This window comes from Phaethon aethereus (genome assembly GCF_964289735.1).
Source record: "Phaethon aethereus genome assembly, chromosome: 7".
In the NCBI taxonomy this organism is placed as follows: domain Eukaryota; kingdom Metazoa; phylum Chordata; class Aves; order Phaethontiformes; family Phaethontidae; genus Phaethon; species Phaethon aethereus.
In genome coordinates, this window is record NC_138583.1 from 27,569,492 (window position 1) to 27,585,361 (window position 15,870).

The 15,870-nt window shown below is 46.6% G+C and overlaps 1 protein-coding gene across 2 annotated transcripts in view; it reads right to left on the minus strand.

The window, feature by feature from the left end:
* Positions 1-15,870, minus strand: part of SH3PXD2A (SH3 and PX domains 2A) — a gene marked incomplete at both ends in the record, with an annotated part of 258,277 nt that overhangs the window by 70,445 nt on the left and 171,962 nt on the right. Inside the window, one exon of one of the 2 annotated variants that reach the window (XM_082002288.1) lies at positions 1,848-1,895. The exons of the other annotated variant lie outside the window; for it this stretch is intronic. Coding sequence (XP_081858414.1) covers positions 1,848-1,895 — 48 coding nt within the window. The remainder of the gene's footprint in view (positions 1-1,847; positions 1,896-15,870) is intronic. 2 annotated transcript variants of the gene reach the window in all.

Consider the following 15,870-nt stretch of genomic DNA (forward strand, 5'->3'; position numbering starts at 1 on the left):
TGGAGCAGGTTCATGCCCTCAGTTAGAGCTTGGGCAGCACGGAACTGGCTTCTGTTCTAGTTTCCAACGCCCAGCCTAGGGCACAGGTATGTATTAAGTGGGTAAAGATCATATTCAAATTTCCATCTGCTCCATCTGACTTCAACATTAGGACACAGCCCATGGCAGGTCTGAAGAGTAGCTGTGTTGGAAACTGGGAATTCATTTGGATGAGAAGTAACCTGAAAGACCACATGAACTGGAACAGCATGGGGAGCTAGGAACCTACCAGATGTGCCAGAAGACTTCCGAGCAGGACTATGTATCAACATTCACCTTCAAGCACTATGCAATGCAATTAATCACTTACATTTGCCCTATCATCATGCACAGATTTTTTTGAAGACAAACTAGCAACATGCATTTAGCTAAAAGCAGTCAGCAGAAGGGAAGAAATTTGTATCTGTTAAAGATTTCACTTCCGTGCCCATCAAGAAGGATGAAAGCCTTGGCATTCAATTTGTCATTTTACATACAACAACATGAAACAGCCCCAACAGATGCAGAGAGTCAAAGAAAACCAATCTCACCGCCCAGCCAGGTAACCTGAAGGGTTCTTGCCATTCTTCCCAAACGACACCACCTCTTCTGTCTCCTTCTCAACACGTTTCTCTCCTGCTCAGTCTTGTTCTGTTTCTCTGTCTGAACTCCCTGGTGACCTGGAACCACCAGGCTCCTGTGACTGAATACTTGAGATATTTCTGCACTTTTATATCCAACTACCACCCTGAAACTAGACCTACTCTGCTAAGATCAGGTAGAACCCCGCAGGGATATATTCAACTTCTGTCAAGGATGGCATTTCTGAAGTCACAGCAGTCTTGCTTACTAAAAACCTCAGACAAGCAAGCACTCATCCATTAAGGATGGTGAGATTTTGTTCACATACTTTGAACAGGGCATGAACTTTAACATTTACTAGATCAGGTATGGAAAGCAGCAGGAGTGTTTCCATCTTTCCTTGTCTTGAGACCTATGTGTGGCCTTAACCGCCTGGATAACTGACCAGGCCACCATCCTGTACAGACACAGAGTCTACCGCTCATGATTGTTTTTTCTAAGTCTGAAGGAAGAAAAGACCTCTGCTCCAGTATTCCATGTCAGAAGACAAATGTTTGCAGAAGAAATCCACTGGTTACTCAGGAGAAGTCCTGATTCCTTATACTATAAAGCTTTGGTTTTGCCTTGTAATGGACTACTTCTCCCTAGACCATGACACATCACCTAGAAGTTGTTTCCCTGCTCCCTCCTCCCAGATTCCTTGTGATAAAGAGCCTGATGCTCCCATGAAAATTTTGCAACTTCCTCAGAGTCCCATGTTTTCCACATAAAACCCTTTCTACTTACTGTGGAAAAGCAAAAGAGCATTTCAGAACAAGGAGCACATTGTCACGTTTTCTCTCCTTTATCTCAACCCACAAGATTTCTCACTTTTTCTCCCTATCCCGTGTGGGATGGAGGAGAGGAGGAGAGAGCAGCTGTGCAGGTACTTAGCTGTGGCCAGGGTCAACCCACCACAAGAGGGGAAGCTGCTTTGGATTGTGGCTTTGAGTTGGGCAAGGAAGATACAACACAGCAAAATACTATCCACTGCAGCAACATCAAGGTGAGGCAGCAGTCAGAAAAGCAAAGCTCTTCGTTATCGGAAATCGTGCATCATGAAAAACCAATACACAACAAGTAGACGACAGATCCTGGATATCCACTGTCAGAGACTCACATTCAAGACAACTCCAAAACCGCAGGCAGTTTGAACTACAGACTTCTCTTTTTAATAGCATGCAGAACACCAAGACACAGCAATTTACCTGGAGTGACACTCTTTTTTGGAGTCTCAGACAAACTGGACATCCAAACTTGATATCCAAGAAGAGGGCAGCCATGAAAAGAGAAAGTAATTAGAGAAACAAGAAAACAGTCATATCAGAAAGTTTGAAATTTAGTCAAGACTGCTTTGGAAGATATGTTAATTTTTTCTTAAGAGGGGTGTTGCCATGATGGGGACTCAGTTAAAGGTCAAATCATAAGAACTACCCAGTCAATTTTTGTGTTTTAGGGTACTTGCAGAACTTATGCAACTGATCTGTAGTGATCCGATTTTGAGATCTCAGAATAAAATATGCTCTGAGCTTATTCCCAATAGGACAGGGAATGCATACCAAGAGACAGTTTGACTCATTAAGCCTCAGACCTGCAAAAGCATTTAGTTTTGCAGCTGTTAATGATCCCCAAAAGACCAACAGGCAACTCGCAGAGATCGAGCTTCACAAACATATGTAAGTTTCTACACACATTTGTGTTTTGTTACCCTGGAATAGCAACAAGGAAAATAACAATAGACAAATAATACTCCGTGGAAAAAGAATAAAAAGCTCCAATAAAGGTACATTCAAAGTATAACTAGAAATACCATTTTTTAGCCAATGAATATGAGGCAGGAACCTGGTTAAGAAGAAGCTAACAGAGTTGCTACCAACAAGGTCAAAAGATTTCCCTCCCCCTCCATGAAATCAGGTGTAAATACTTGGCTTGGGATTCTGGGAATAATCTTCAAATGTTAAGTGGTGGGTTTTTTGTTTGAATACACTGAAAGCATGTTTTAGGAGTTAGTAGGTTTACCCCCATTTCAAAATAAGAACCAGCAAACATTCCCCTTCTGTGGGATGAGGGAGATAAGGACAGCTGTTACTCTTATATTGCCTGGGAGAAGAGACAAGGAGAGGCTTTTATACAATAGGCTAAAAATTTCTTAAATTTTGACAAACAGTTCCAAAATGCAATTAAAAAACTCATTTGCAATGGGGAACCCCATTCTGGACCCATCAGTTTAACAGCAGAGAAGATCATGCTTCAATCCCTTGGAGAGAGGGGCAAGCTATACTGGTGGCCTTGTCCATTTGACTTGTTATTGGCGTTTGACCTGCAGAATATCATCAAGACAGCCAAATATCAGTAACAGGTTCCTCGTATGTATGTAACTGAGAAAATCCTAGCATGATGCAAAGCATAAGAAACGACTTTCAAACCTTCCCACTGGAAACCAGAGGTCCAAGAAACATTGCTGTGTTTCCTCAGTACTAAGGGAATGGTGGGGTTTTGAAATTCTTTCTTTAAATCAGGCACACAATTTTTACTGTGTTAGAGCAAAACTGGAATTCAGATGGATTCGGCGTTTTGCTTACTTTTCAGTAAGTTCTCAATAGTGTCAGTCTAGAGAAAACCCTGAAGTCTTCCAACCATCTAACTCTCAAATTCATGCACTGCACTGTCACAATACAATTTACCATGGTAAATTACAATAATTTACTTTGAATTACCATTTAAAAAAAGAAAAAGGCTCTGCATTGGTAGGGTACAACAGGAAATCATCTGGCAGAGTAACTTGTGCTCTAGTTTATGGAGGGAATATACAGCATGTTTCTATTACAGACTCAGGGCACGCACGGGAAAGGGTGTGAAGGAGTTGTTGTCAGCAACTTGTCTATTAGCTTTTGACTAGGCTTCCACTGCCTTCAGGAATGGGATTATGAACTTCAGTCATCTGTCAGATCTTTTTCCAGACAGAACCACCTGAATACGGCAGTGATTAAAGCAGAAGATGTACTGCGGGAATATCTGGGAAGATTTCAAACAGTTTGCCCCAATGCAAGCTGGCAGCAAAAGGCTGGAACAGATAACAATTAAAGAGAGAGGGAATAAGCTGAGCTTAACACGAGCTTAGGGCTACCCTGGATCTGTCTGCTCAAGAAGAGAGACAGTTTAAACCTAGATCTGCAGCAGACGTATCTACAAACACCCCGTGTGAGATCTTAAGGAACCAAACTCGCCGTAAAAGCCAATTCTATTAGCTAAAAATTTCTTTTTAAGCAAAGTATTTTTTCCTCCTTGTCAAAACCATTGGTCTAAACCAGATTAAAAGAGCAATCTAAGAATTAAGTGGTAAACAATCTCCCAGGTCCCCAACGGGGGCTCCCCAGCCCAAGAAGCAGCATAAAAGCAGCAGCCCTTCTCAGCTGCCCTGGCCTGACAGCAGCGAGATGTGGATGAGGTTGCTCCTGAAGCAGAAGACAGCTAGCATATTTCAGCTGCTCCTGCACATCTGCTTAGTATTAAACTTCCTTCTTGGGGATTTTTTTTTTTTTTTAATTCCAAGACGTTTAAGCTCTAATTGCTACCAGCTTCTAAGAGTTCCCCCTACAAATAATAAAAATATCAGACATTAGTGATGGATTCCACTTCACAGAGAGCTCAAACGAAGAGCCGCAGAGGGAGCCAGGGTACTGGGAGGAGGTCAAAGGCCCCAGAAGCACGCTGTGCCCGAGCCAACAAAACACAAGCTTTGAACGGCCCCGGGTTTCCCTGTTAGGACAGAGTTTTACTGGAATTCTGCATAGGGCTTGGAGCCGGTTTCCAATGGGATTGGTAACAGTAAACGAACAAACCCTCGCTTCCTGCCTCTCCTCTCGCCCGTCGCCGCACGGCCGAGCACTGGCTGGTCTCAGATGACTTGGAGGTGGGGGCGGGAAATCTCAGTATTTGGAAGGGAAATTAAAGTTGCCTGCTCAAAGCAAGCCACTCCTAAGGCAACGGCATCCTAGTTCTGCTCCCAGCACCAACCCCCATAGTGCCTGCCGCTGGCTTCAGCGGGAGCCAGAACAAACCCCTCCGATCGGAATTATTTTTAAAAGCTCAAAAGAAACACGGGTCCATAAATTACAGCTGAGCCACGGGGCTGAGGCGGTTGTGAAAAGCGCAGAGGAGGCTCCCTGTCGGAGCCACGCTGCACAGAAATAGCAGCGGAGCAAGCGTGTCGCTGGAAGCAGCTGCTGAACCCCGACCCATCCGAGCTGCCAGCACGGAGGTGGGCAACCCCCGGATGGGTCAGCTGGGCTCCTCGGGTGGGGAAGGGGAGGAAGGAGCTGAGGGGGCAAAGGTTTTAAAGACATAATTAAGTTGGTTGATGTAGTGAATGAAACACATGAAGCAGATGATTTTAGATGTCGCCAGAAGCTTTTCTGCTGCCAGTGAGACTGGCTTGTTTGCAGCTCCTCCCATCACGGGCAAGAGAACCGGTGCCAGACTGCTGGGGACCAATGCTTTACACTTGCGATACAGCCCCACTCATCTCATTTCAGCAGCAGAATATTTGTCTTATGCGCAGTTGGAGCCGAGCGAGCTCCAAGGAAAACCTACAAAAGTTAGATTCAGTCTAGAGTCAAATGCACGAGCTCAACCCTACCGCTATCCAAGAGATGCCACATTCATGGTTCACGTCAGTACTGCACATTCAGCTGGGTCCTGGTCTAGCAGGTGCAGAGGAACTCCTCCTCCACAGGCATTTTAGCAGTAGCTACTGATGCAGGTGTCTTTGTCAGTAACATTGCTTAAAACGTTCAGTTCAATGTTGAGTCTAGCATTCATTATTTAAGATTGCCGTGACGGCCAGAAGGTACATCCTCCTAAAGATTCACAGGTTGCATATTGCTGGGGCTACCAGGGATCTTAAAATAATACTTAAAATAAAGTAATAAACTTTATTTTAAACTAGTGCCTATATAGCTGTCTAGTCTGTTAAGCTACATATATCTCAATAGTATTCCTGCAGTAATTCTAGGGAATTGGATCATACTGGTCATGAGTCTCAGCATAGTTGTACTTCTGGCCACGTAGCCCTTGCCCCAGATGATTTCCGAGCATAGCTGAGAAGTTAGCATGGGCTAAAGACAAGTCCCAACAAGTGATTTGGATGTGGCTACCTCACTTTGGAGGATAAAGAGAGTTTAATTATACAGGCATGACTTGCTCTACAGAAGTTGCCTTCCATAGGTGATAACAGCCCTTTATTAACAAAACTTTCGTTCTCATGAAGCCCTACCGTAAATATCACCTGGGTATACCAAAATGTCTCTGCAGCTGTTAAGGTGCACGTTAAAATACTGAGAAAAGGATTGTAAGAACAAGTGGCCATGCTGAAGGGATCCTAACATCTGAAAGAGGCTGCCCCTTTCCAACAGTGATGAATTCTGTAGGTCATTAGTTCTCTCCATGAGGAGGTCTTACCGGCTCAGTTATTCAAGGACCACAGTGGTGAGTGCAGCTGAGCATTTTGCTGATTAACTGGAGGGGTGAAGAGATACTACACAGTACAATCTTAGAGTAAACTGAAACTATACTGGCTTCCTGGGAAGTCATCGATCCACTTCAGAGAACTTCACTGGTGGTCCACTAACTGGTAGTGATTCATCAGCCTGGAGCTGAGGAAAGTAAATGCTTCTTCTACTTATCACTGTTCCAATAAGAGGCATTAAGAGAAGAATGGAGGAGTTCTCATCCCAGCAGTGGTATTTGCTAAACAAGAAGTGGGCTGACCAGGCTGTTCCTTAGATGTGTCCATTTCTTAGAATTGGCCTAGAGCCTTGTTCACTGTAATGTTTGTCACATATGGCAGAACAGAAAATGGAAATTGAGCCTTTACTTCAGTCTAGATTTTGGAGGTCAAGCCTGTCAAGGAGTTGGTATAAATGAAGTGCCATGTTGTAGTATTGGGTGCTCAGGAAAGACACCTTACTGCCCAGAGTAGGTAAGGAACCCCACAGAGGCAGGCTCAGTCTACTCAATCCCTCCTCTGGCTCCTCCAGAGCTTCTTGCTAGGATTTTCCCTCCACTTCTCCCCTCAGTGCTTCCTTTCTGCCCTCTTCAGACAAGCTGAGGAACAACCTCCTCCTCCTGACAAGGTGAGGCTGGCCATCCATAAAACGAAGAGCTGGAAGCTCAATAAGGAACCCCAAAACTATAGGGTTTATTTCTGCTCCCATCTGCACCATGCTCAGTGTTCCCCTATACCCTTGTGAGCCATCTCCAAACCCTTCATCCCCCAGACCCACTGACCATCCTTTGTCAGCTGGTCTCCAGGTTCCTCTCCTCTAGCCCCTTCCCCTTCAGCTGGGGCTTGACACTTCGGTTAAATAGGAAGGCAATAAGATGCAACAGCACTAGACTAGGGGAGGGAGAGAGAAATACTTGGTGTTGCTAACCTCCCTTAGGAATGGAAGTAGTTACTTTTAACAGAGAATTACTCTGATACAGAGTCTACATGTAGCTCTACAATATGGCTGTAAAACAGCTTGGAAAGAGGAAAAATGCAGATGAGCCTTAATCTGAATTGGATCCATTTTCACACATTCCTGGCTCACACAATTAACTCATTCAATTAGGCAGAGAACAACAGATAACAAGAGAAATGGCAGGATGGCACAAAAAGGTTGCAAGTGTTTTTATTTCAAACCCTGCCGCTCAAGGCACCCTGTTGAACGCTGCCACTGATGTTTCTTCCTCCAGGCTCCAGAGGGACCTAAACAAAACAACATTTGTGCCCGGTGCCTGACCCAGGGTGGTCATTACAAGTACCATTACACTTCCCAGGTACCACAGCCACAGATTTATTTGCTACTGTGACCGCTGGGCAAGCAGCAGCCACCCCTGTCCCTCACCACAGCAGCTTAAATAAGCTTTCCCTGTTCTTATGTCTGTGGGATGCTGATGCATCACGTTTAAAGCAAGTGCTTTAAGACAGTCCTTGAAGGAATACAGAGATATATTCAACTTTTTTCCCCACTGGGAGACCACATTAAACCTCTCATCCCTGCAGGGATATGTCCTCTTCTATATACTTGAAGGAGAACATCACTTCCACTCCCCATGCCATCTGTTCAAGAGGCAGTATCTCAAAGGACTACATCTTGAAAAAAAAACATTTGACTAGTAGATTGTCAAACATGCAAATCCAGATAAAGTACATGAGTAAGAGGATTGGCAGCAGGCATTAAAGGCGGCCTTTAATTTTAGTCCTATTCACCGAGTTCAGCCCCATCACGAACGGCCTGCGCGGGGCTCGTACTCAGGGAGAGGCACGGTGTTTGTGCAGGGGTGGAGGCAGATGTGCTGAGCTGCAGCGACGAGGCCAGCGAGCACCTTCCTCTCCCCGGCAGAAACGCTCCTCGCCTCGCCGGCACCGCGCTGCAGACCAATCTCAGACCGCTTCCACTTGCCACGTAAGCAGAGCTGCCTGGCGTACGCTAGACCCACACACACTGCTTGGAAAATGTTCACATCTGGCTTTCACGTGACTCAAGCGTGCCTCAGAAATTCATCATCTGGATAACTCACTCCTGCAGGGGAGAAATCCACAACCAGAGAGCCCTTTCCCGAGTCGGAAGGGAGCAGCGGGGCGAGAGGATCGTGTGCTCGACAGACTGCACGGTGACGCGCTCACCAGCTGTACTTCCACAGCCTCCTACAGTCCTTCATCCTTCCTAAAAGTACAACTGTAAAGAAAACGTAGTCCAAATTTCCTATGTTATTTACTTCTGCAAAAGCCCGTTCTAATCCCATTCGCAGACCCAGAAGTCTCCAGGATTGTTTAGTTTTTTTTCTGGCAGCCATAGCTCATATTAACTCTTTCCACATGGCAAGCAAGGACTGCTTCCCACATGATCACTGTGGTACGGCCCCTGCACATACAGTTTTGTAGCAGTTCCCAGCTTTGCTGGGAAGTGCCTAGAATATCTGAACACTAATCCACATCCACAGCTGTACAAACTGAAAGCATCACCCATCTCAGTAAAAAAACAGCCTCCAGCACTGCCAAGGAGGAGGGTAGAGAAGCCCCAGCCATTGCGCTTGGAAAGTCACAGGTATGTACGTACACCAGGATTCATGCATGGCTCAAAAAAAAAAAAAGAGGAGCCAAGAGTCAAATCCCAACAGCAAAGAAGTCACGCTGCCAAGCACAGAAAACGTACCACAGCATCAGCATGTCCAGGCAGCCTGTTTTAACTGGTGGTGGACTGAGCTGGCCAACTGGTGCATATGTTATAAGGTGATCAGCAGGAGTTATAAGTAAAGTTTCCAGCCATCTCTGGTTAGACAAGCCACTCCATCCAGAGCAGACCGGTCAGGATTGTGCCTGTCACACAGCCTGGACACAGGCCAGCCAGAATGTCACCAGTATAGAGCCATGCACAGAGCTGGAGGCACTTTGGGAGCGCTATTTTAGGGGTGAGTGCTCTCAACAGCCTAAGGACACACACTCTGCCATCCAGGTTTCCTTTTCACAAGAGAGGTTCAAGTTTCAGGTACTCACCAGCCTGAGACTAAGTTATCTAAAACACTTGGGTAAGAGGTCTGCTCCTCTCAGCCAGCCAGACCCATCTGTGCCGTGCATGGATTCCTGCAACGGCTGAGGATCATCACCCTCCACTCCAGCTCCCAAGTGCATTTCTCACCTGCCTTATCTAACATGCCAAAATCAAAATCCGATACCACACAGTTCTCTCTATGCAAGAGAGGAAAAACCCACACAGGCAGTGTTAATACCATCTGCCACCGACAGACAGAGGAGGAAGGCAGAACAGGAGCAGATGGAGAATAGACAACTCCTTAAAACCACGAAAAACGCCACTGCATCCCCTAAGGTACCAAGTGCCTTCTCAGCACCCAGCTGAAGGCTCTCCGAGGCATTTGCAAGGGTGCATGCTGTTCTACCATGGCTGTGCTTGAGCCACACCTCATACTTGGAGTCCTTCCCTGCCCACCCAGCATCCCTGCCCTGTCTCCCCGACACAGAGCTCTGTACAGCATCGACGCTGAACTGAGAATGGTGAAACACATTCCTTTCCCTAATCCTGTCCCCTGTCCCCACACTTCAGTTTAAAAGCCAAAGAGCAAAACAAAAAAACTGACAGAACACACAAACAATTCTTCCTCTCTTATCCTGTCTTCCTCCCACCCCAGCATATGGGCCACCCAGAAGACGACAGTGAGTCTATACATCTACCCGGCCACATGTCTTGTCAGCAGAAAACTGAAGCAGTGCAGAATAAAGCCTCCTATCTGCTCTTCCCTTCAGCAGCCTCAGGCAGAAGTCCAAAGCCCTTCAGTTTAAACAGTGACTTTAAAAATTATGGTGTACAAGGAGAAGCGTGAGATCAGTTTCCTCCTGCCACAATACCACAGGCTGGGTTTGGAGTACGTGATTGGAGTGGACAGATTCACATCTTGACTGAAGATGCAGAACTGGGTCACACACACAGAGATGCTGCAAGGAGATGAAGTATGCCTGACTTAGCTGATACTCTTCCTCAAATCCCACTCTGTGCCAGCGCACCTGAGCACAGAGCAATAGGCCTGCTTTGGAAAAAACCCCACAGAGTGGATGTTCCTTCAATTATATGAAGAACTTGTTAAAAAAGAAAAAGACTTACAGGCTTGTTAAAAAAAATTGGGAAAGAAAGTGGCTGTTTTGGGAATTACTGCATCAGGCAAAAGCCAATAAACTGAACAGAAGTTAGAGCTTAGCAAATTCACTAGTTGAGGAAGAATAATTCTCCATCATGAAGAAGAGGAAGCTCTGTCATCAAGGACTGAACTTAGGATGCACATTGCGATCATTAACTACTAACTCCTTCCAGAACCAGGCCCAGGGTGTACATCCCCAGTAATTATAGACTAAGGTTTGTTTGGTCCTCGGTTGCTATGCTTCTGCCTACTCTATCCTTCTTTTATTATTAAATCCTTTATCCTCCTGTTTAAAAAAAAAAAAACAACTATGTGAGAACCAAAATGTTCTGCCAGAATCTGCTGTTTTTAAATTCCATGCAGTAATTAGTACATACAGCCAAGAAGGTTAATCGTATGATGGGGGAACAGATCCTGATTTCTGATCAGGAGCAATCCTGTCAGTACATGCTCATGAAGTTACAAAATACTGGCTGGCAAACTACCTCATCCAGCCATTCTCATCAACAGGCCAAACGGCAGCAAGGAGCCAGTCCACCATCGCTGTTTCTGCACTAACTGCAGAGAACAATGCAAGGGACACAGCATGCACGTGTGATTCATCAGGACACAAACAAGAGCACGTGCCTCAGTCTGCAGGGATCATGTTGTACCACAGATTTCTTACAAGGATTAAGACACCAAGCCCAAGCCACGTGATTTACGACGTTCCTGGGACCTTGCTGTGGGCTTGGACAAACTTAGATCCCCGTTCACCACCTTAAAAAGCACAACATCACCCTTCCAAGCTGAAGCTTTCCTTTCGGATGGAGTATAGGGAGACAGACTTGAGCGACAAACACCACAAGAGCAGAATGACTCTGACATTTGAGTTAAAAAACACGTTCTAGCTTTGCTGCTATCACCAGGGCTCAGATTCATTAAGCAATAACCAATTGCCTGCTTCATTACTCATACACCAAACGCAGGTAGCCCCAAGACATCTGCTGCAGTCACCACCCTGACAGAAGATGCGTTGCCTCATGCTGGGATTCACCATGTTAGTTAATTGGATTTTTCAACATCTTTACTAACATACTCTTAGATTTGGCCCCTTTGAGAACTCATTTTAAAGGTTCAGGCTTCCTCTGGCTGAGAGGGGAAAATTGAGACAGATTTAACAGTCGACTGAGTAAGTTAAGGCATGCCCACAGCACGCTGGCAGTTGCATTCACAGCTCTTCTAATATTAAAAGGGCACCCACCACTCCAGATGACATCCCATCAATACTGCAACAACCTTAAGGTAAAGGAAGAGCAGCATCATGCGTCTCTTGGAGACATCCTTCCTTCTCCCTCCACAGCAGCCATCTCCCACAAATATCATAAAACTCCTGCCAGGGCCGGAGCCTGTAGGTTCCCTCCTCGCCCTGGACCCATGCATCGCTAGCTGCCCGCCGCAGAGCGACGGGGCCAGCAGCACGCTCCGCACGCGCTGGCGCCAACACAGCACTGTCCCCGGGGCCGGCAGGGACCACTTCAGCCACGCAGCCTCGCTGGTCCCACTAACGGCTCACACGTTTGTGACCCCGCTGGGCGATTAAGCACAGAAGGGCTAGCACGCACCGTTCGTTTTCTCCATAGCGCCTCAAAGGAGGCAGTTCAAACTGAAGTTAAGAAAAATAAAGCTCATTTATAAAAATAATTAAAAAAAAAAAGTGAGACATGCCATGGAGCTGTAAGGGCAGACTAGACCCGGGCAGTGTGACAGGACCAGAAAGTTTAAGCTCAGAAGTGATGAGTATAGCTCAGCTGTAAAGACAGAAAAAGCCAAAAGTTAAGCCATTTCCCTGCGTACTTACAAGGGACACAGAAAACACTATCCCTGATAACTCAGAGAAACGGCAGTTAAGGCATCTCTGTGAAGCTGGCTGAGCACACACCCTCAGCGTGCGAAGAAGAGGGTTTCCCTAGTAATGAAGAGTTCGGCTAAAGAAACCGCTCTTGCTGTCAGCTCCACCCGTACGCCCGAGGCAGCAATCCCACAAAGCGGTCGGCCGTGAGGGCCCTTGGTGTTGTTACAGTGATCTGCTTCTTTCTCACCTGGAGGCCCCACTTCCATCATTGTTGCAGCTCTCTCAACTCTACTTAAGTTTCCCTGTTGAGGGAAAAAAAAGCATTACAGCTGTTGCTATAAAAAGTTCAAGAAGTAGCTTCCCCTGGACTCTGAAGTTTTTATTTATTTGCCAGTGGATACATCCTTCCTAGTTTTAGATTACAGGAGGGAAAGGAAGCACAGATTGTTGTCTGGGTGCTGCCATATTCTGTTAGTCCAAAAGCTGGATGTGGGAACCAAGCTGAAGGATAGTTCTCTCTGCTGAGGAAGCCAAGCCTCATCAGCATCCTCACTGAGGCAACACTGGCTTGGACCAAACTGTTAAGTTCACATTCTAAGTGCTCAACTACAGGGGCTATTTAAATAGACTTCAGCTGGCAGGCTCAGCCAAACTACAGCCAGCTTGATGCAGGCAGGATCTGACTGACCAGAGAAAGGAGATACTGCAGTACTGATGGAGCCATAAATATTTTATTTTTAAGTTTATTCCCCCCCTCACTTGGCAGAGCACCCTGCCACATAGCAACAAGGTGCCAGAGAAAGCGGCTGAGCAGCAGCTGGAAGCCAGCTGTGCCCCCCCGCAGCAAGCAGGGCAGTGGGCAAGCAGTGGGGCTTTTGTTATGATTTCAGAAGGGGGTGGCCAGCAGTGCCCCTGCTAGTGCACACTCAAAGGAGTAAGCACAAGGGCTTGGCTGCCTAAAAGGCAGGTGGCAGAAATCCACACCTTAGATTTGAAAGCAAAGGTGAAGCAGCATCTCTTCTGCTGGGTCTGTCCCCGCCATTAGCAAGGAGAACCTCTCAGTAACTGGGGAGCACTGAGACTCAGCGTGGAAGAGGTGTGGAGCCCACACCAACTCCCACCAAACACCAGGTCCCAGATACTTGCTTCAGCCTCATGACTGGGGATCTGACAACTTCGGCATGAAGCCAGCCAAGAAAGATTCTCAGGAAGGGAAAAGGGCAAGATTATCTTACTCCAGGAATCTGAAACTTGCTCTAGCCAGCAAGGGGACAGGGATGGGGATGACATCTTTGGGGAGAAACATACTCCAACTGGTTTTACAAGCCACATCATCAGGATTAGCAGATGTCTCAAGGGTTAATTAGTTCACCATGCACAGATGGTAGCTGGTAGGGTTTGCAGAGTGGATTAACCTAATTTGTGGTTTGTAATGTACCATGCAAATATCCATTACTAGACTTACAGCAATTCTGCCCTTATTTTGATTTGAGGAGAGAAAACCACACAATGGATGCTTGCATAGAAGTAATGCCTATTTTGAGCGACAAATGCTGTTTGCTTGGTTAATGCGATCAACAAATTTGGCTCTGAAAAGTAATACCTTCCCTTTTTGCTACAGAGGGTCTTTGGAGAGGCCTAGACAAGACCATTTGTTGCAAGTGTACAGAGTACGCCCATAGTAACTACTCCTTACAGTTGCGCTGAGGTCTTTGGCACTGACAGATGGTCATAGAGCAACAATTCAATTGCCTGGAAATATGAAGGTAGCTTTCTGAAGCAGCTCCACAGCATGTCAAGTAAAGCCCCACAAATCCAAGGTAACAGCAGATGTGGCAGTTCAGGCCACAGCAAACACCCATGCCTACACCATGGATGAAGCTCTAGGTCTCCAAGCTGACTGCAGGTTAAAGCATTTATAATTAGATCATATCCAAGTAAAGGGCTGAGTGTTTATATAGCGCTTTGCACAAGAGGAAGCCTGGTTCAGGGCTGGCATGCAGAGATGCCCCAGATCAGTGCAAGACTCACTTCTGTTTAGCTAAGGACATGCTATGCCATTGCATTTGGTTCAGAAGGTCTCAAATGTTTACAACCAGTATCAGCTGCAGCAATAAACGTTTCCATAACGCCTGTTAAACTCTGAACTCGTCCAATTTTTCCCTGCTCTAAGGGGCAAGCACAGGACTAGCTAGACATGCACTCCAGCAAGGCAGAGGTCAGGGTAGAGGTGATGTTGGCCGTGAGAGGCATTCCCCAAATGTTTCTGCAATCAGCCACACTTGTGTCATGCCTGCACATGCCTGAGACCCAGCAGCTGTGGGATTCCTGCCGGACAGCGTGGGACAGCCATGCTCATACCCAAAAGCCTCCTCCCAGCACATCAGTGGTCAAGACAGAAGATGTGTTCACAGGTCTGATTTGTTGGGAGGTACTTGCATTTAAAAGTGCCTATTTGACTCTTGTTTAAAAGACAGAGTTGTGTCTGCCCCTGCAGAGGAAACTACCTTTCAAAGCTATTTGCTATCTTAAAGACTCTCACAGCACACCCTGGAAATACGCGCTTATTTACCCCATCGCTTGTTCAAGTGTCATAAAGCTGGTCTTTGTTAAAGGCTCTAACTACCAACTCCCTTGGCATATTCCTTCGCTCATTGTGTGCGCACTCCCACAATACCCAGCTCCGAACAGAAGGAAGCATTCCTCCGTTGCTCCAAAAATCAGGCAAGAAGGCGGCCGAGAACAGAGTCCCTTTATGCAGCTCGCTTTGCTCGGAGAGCTGCTTCACATTCCTCTTTGTACAGGGTAAGTGGGGAAAGAGCGTCCCTAAACCCCACTGTTTCCAAGCCCTAGCTGCGTGAGCAGCAGTCCCGAAAGGAGACCCAGCAGCATGTGGAGGTGGGACAGCACCAGACCTGAGCATCCATCCCCTTGCAGGGATGGATGAGCACGTGACTTGGGATGCTCAGGGCAGGTGGCCGACAAAGAACCCAACAGGGCAGCATCCACAAACGGCATCTCAGCTACACTGATTCTACTTAATCCCTCTTCCCCCAGTGTCATGGCAGATCAGCTCCAACTCCCCCCCCCCCCCGCCCCCCCCCCCGCCAAGCCACAGGAATGGAGGAGCAGCAGTTGCCTCACACTCCCACAGCAATTCCTCACATCTCTTGCAAGATTATTGCAACTCTTATGCCTGTCAACTGGGACAGTGAGCCCAAAGCTCTCCTGGTTTCCTAATGCTGTTCTAGGTCAGTGCTAAATCAGGTTGCCCCAGAGACTTCAGCAACATTTCTCAAAGGTCCTTACATGGCCTGAAAGCCCCCAGTGCTCAGAATATGGTACTGAGCCAGGAGCTCCCACACTCAGCTCTGCCTTCTATAGAGACACTTGGACCTTTATGGGCAGCCCCTCTAAAGAAAGTGCTGCTGCCAATTTAATTCACAGGCCACTCTGAACAAATGCTTCACTTAATATTACATTTAGGAGGTTCTAGAAGCACAACCCAGAGAGAAGGTTTGTAGGAGATTAGGAAGATGAAGCATGCCCTAGTTTGTGTCAGGCCAGCATCTTGTAATGAAGAGGCGAGCGTGGTACCACAACCCACCTCAGGGAAAGAGTACCAAAAAAAAAATACTGGCCTGCAAAGGCAACAGCCATTTGATGCACAGGATGTCAGGGTCAAGCAACAGCTTCGCTTT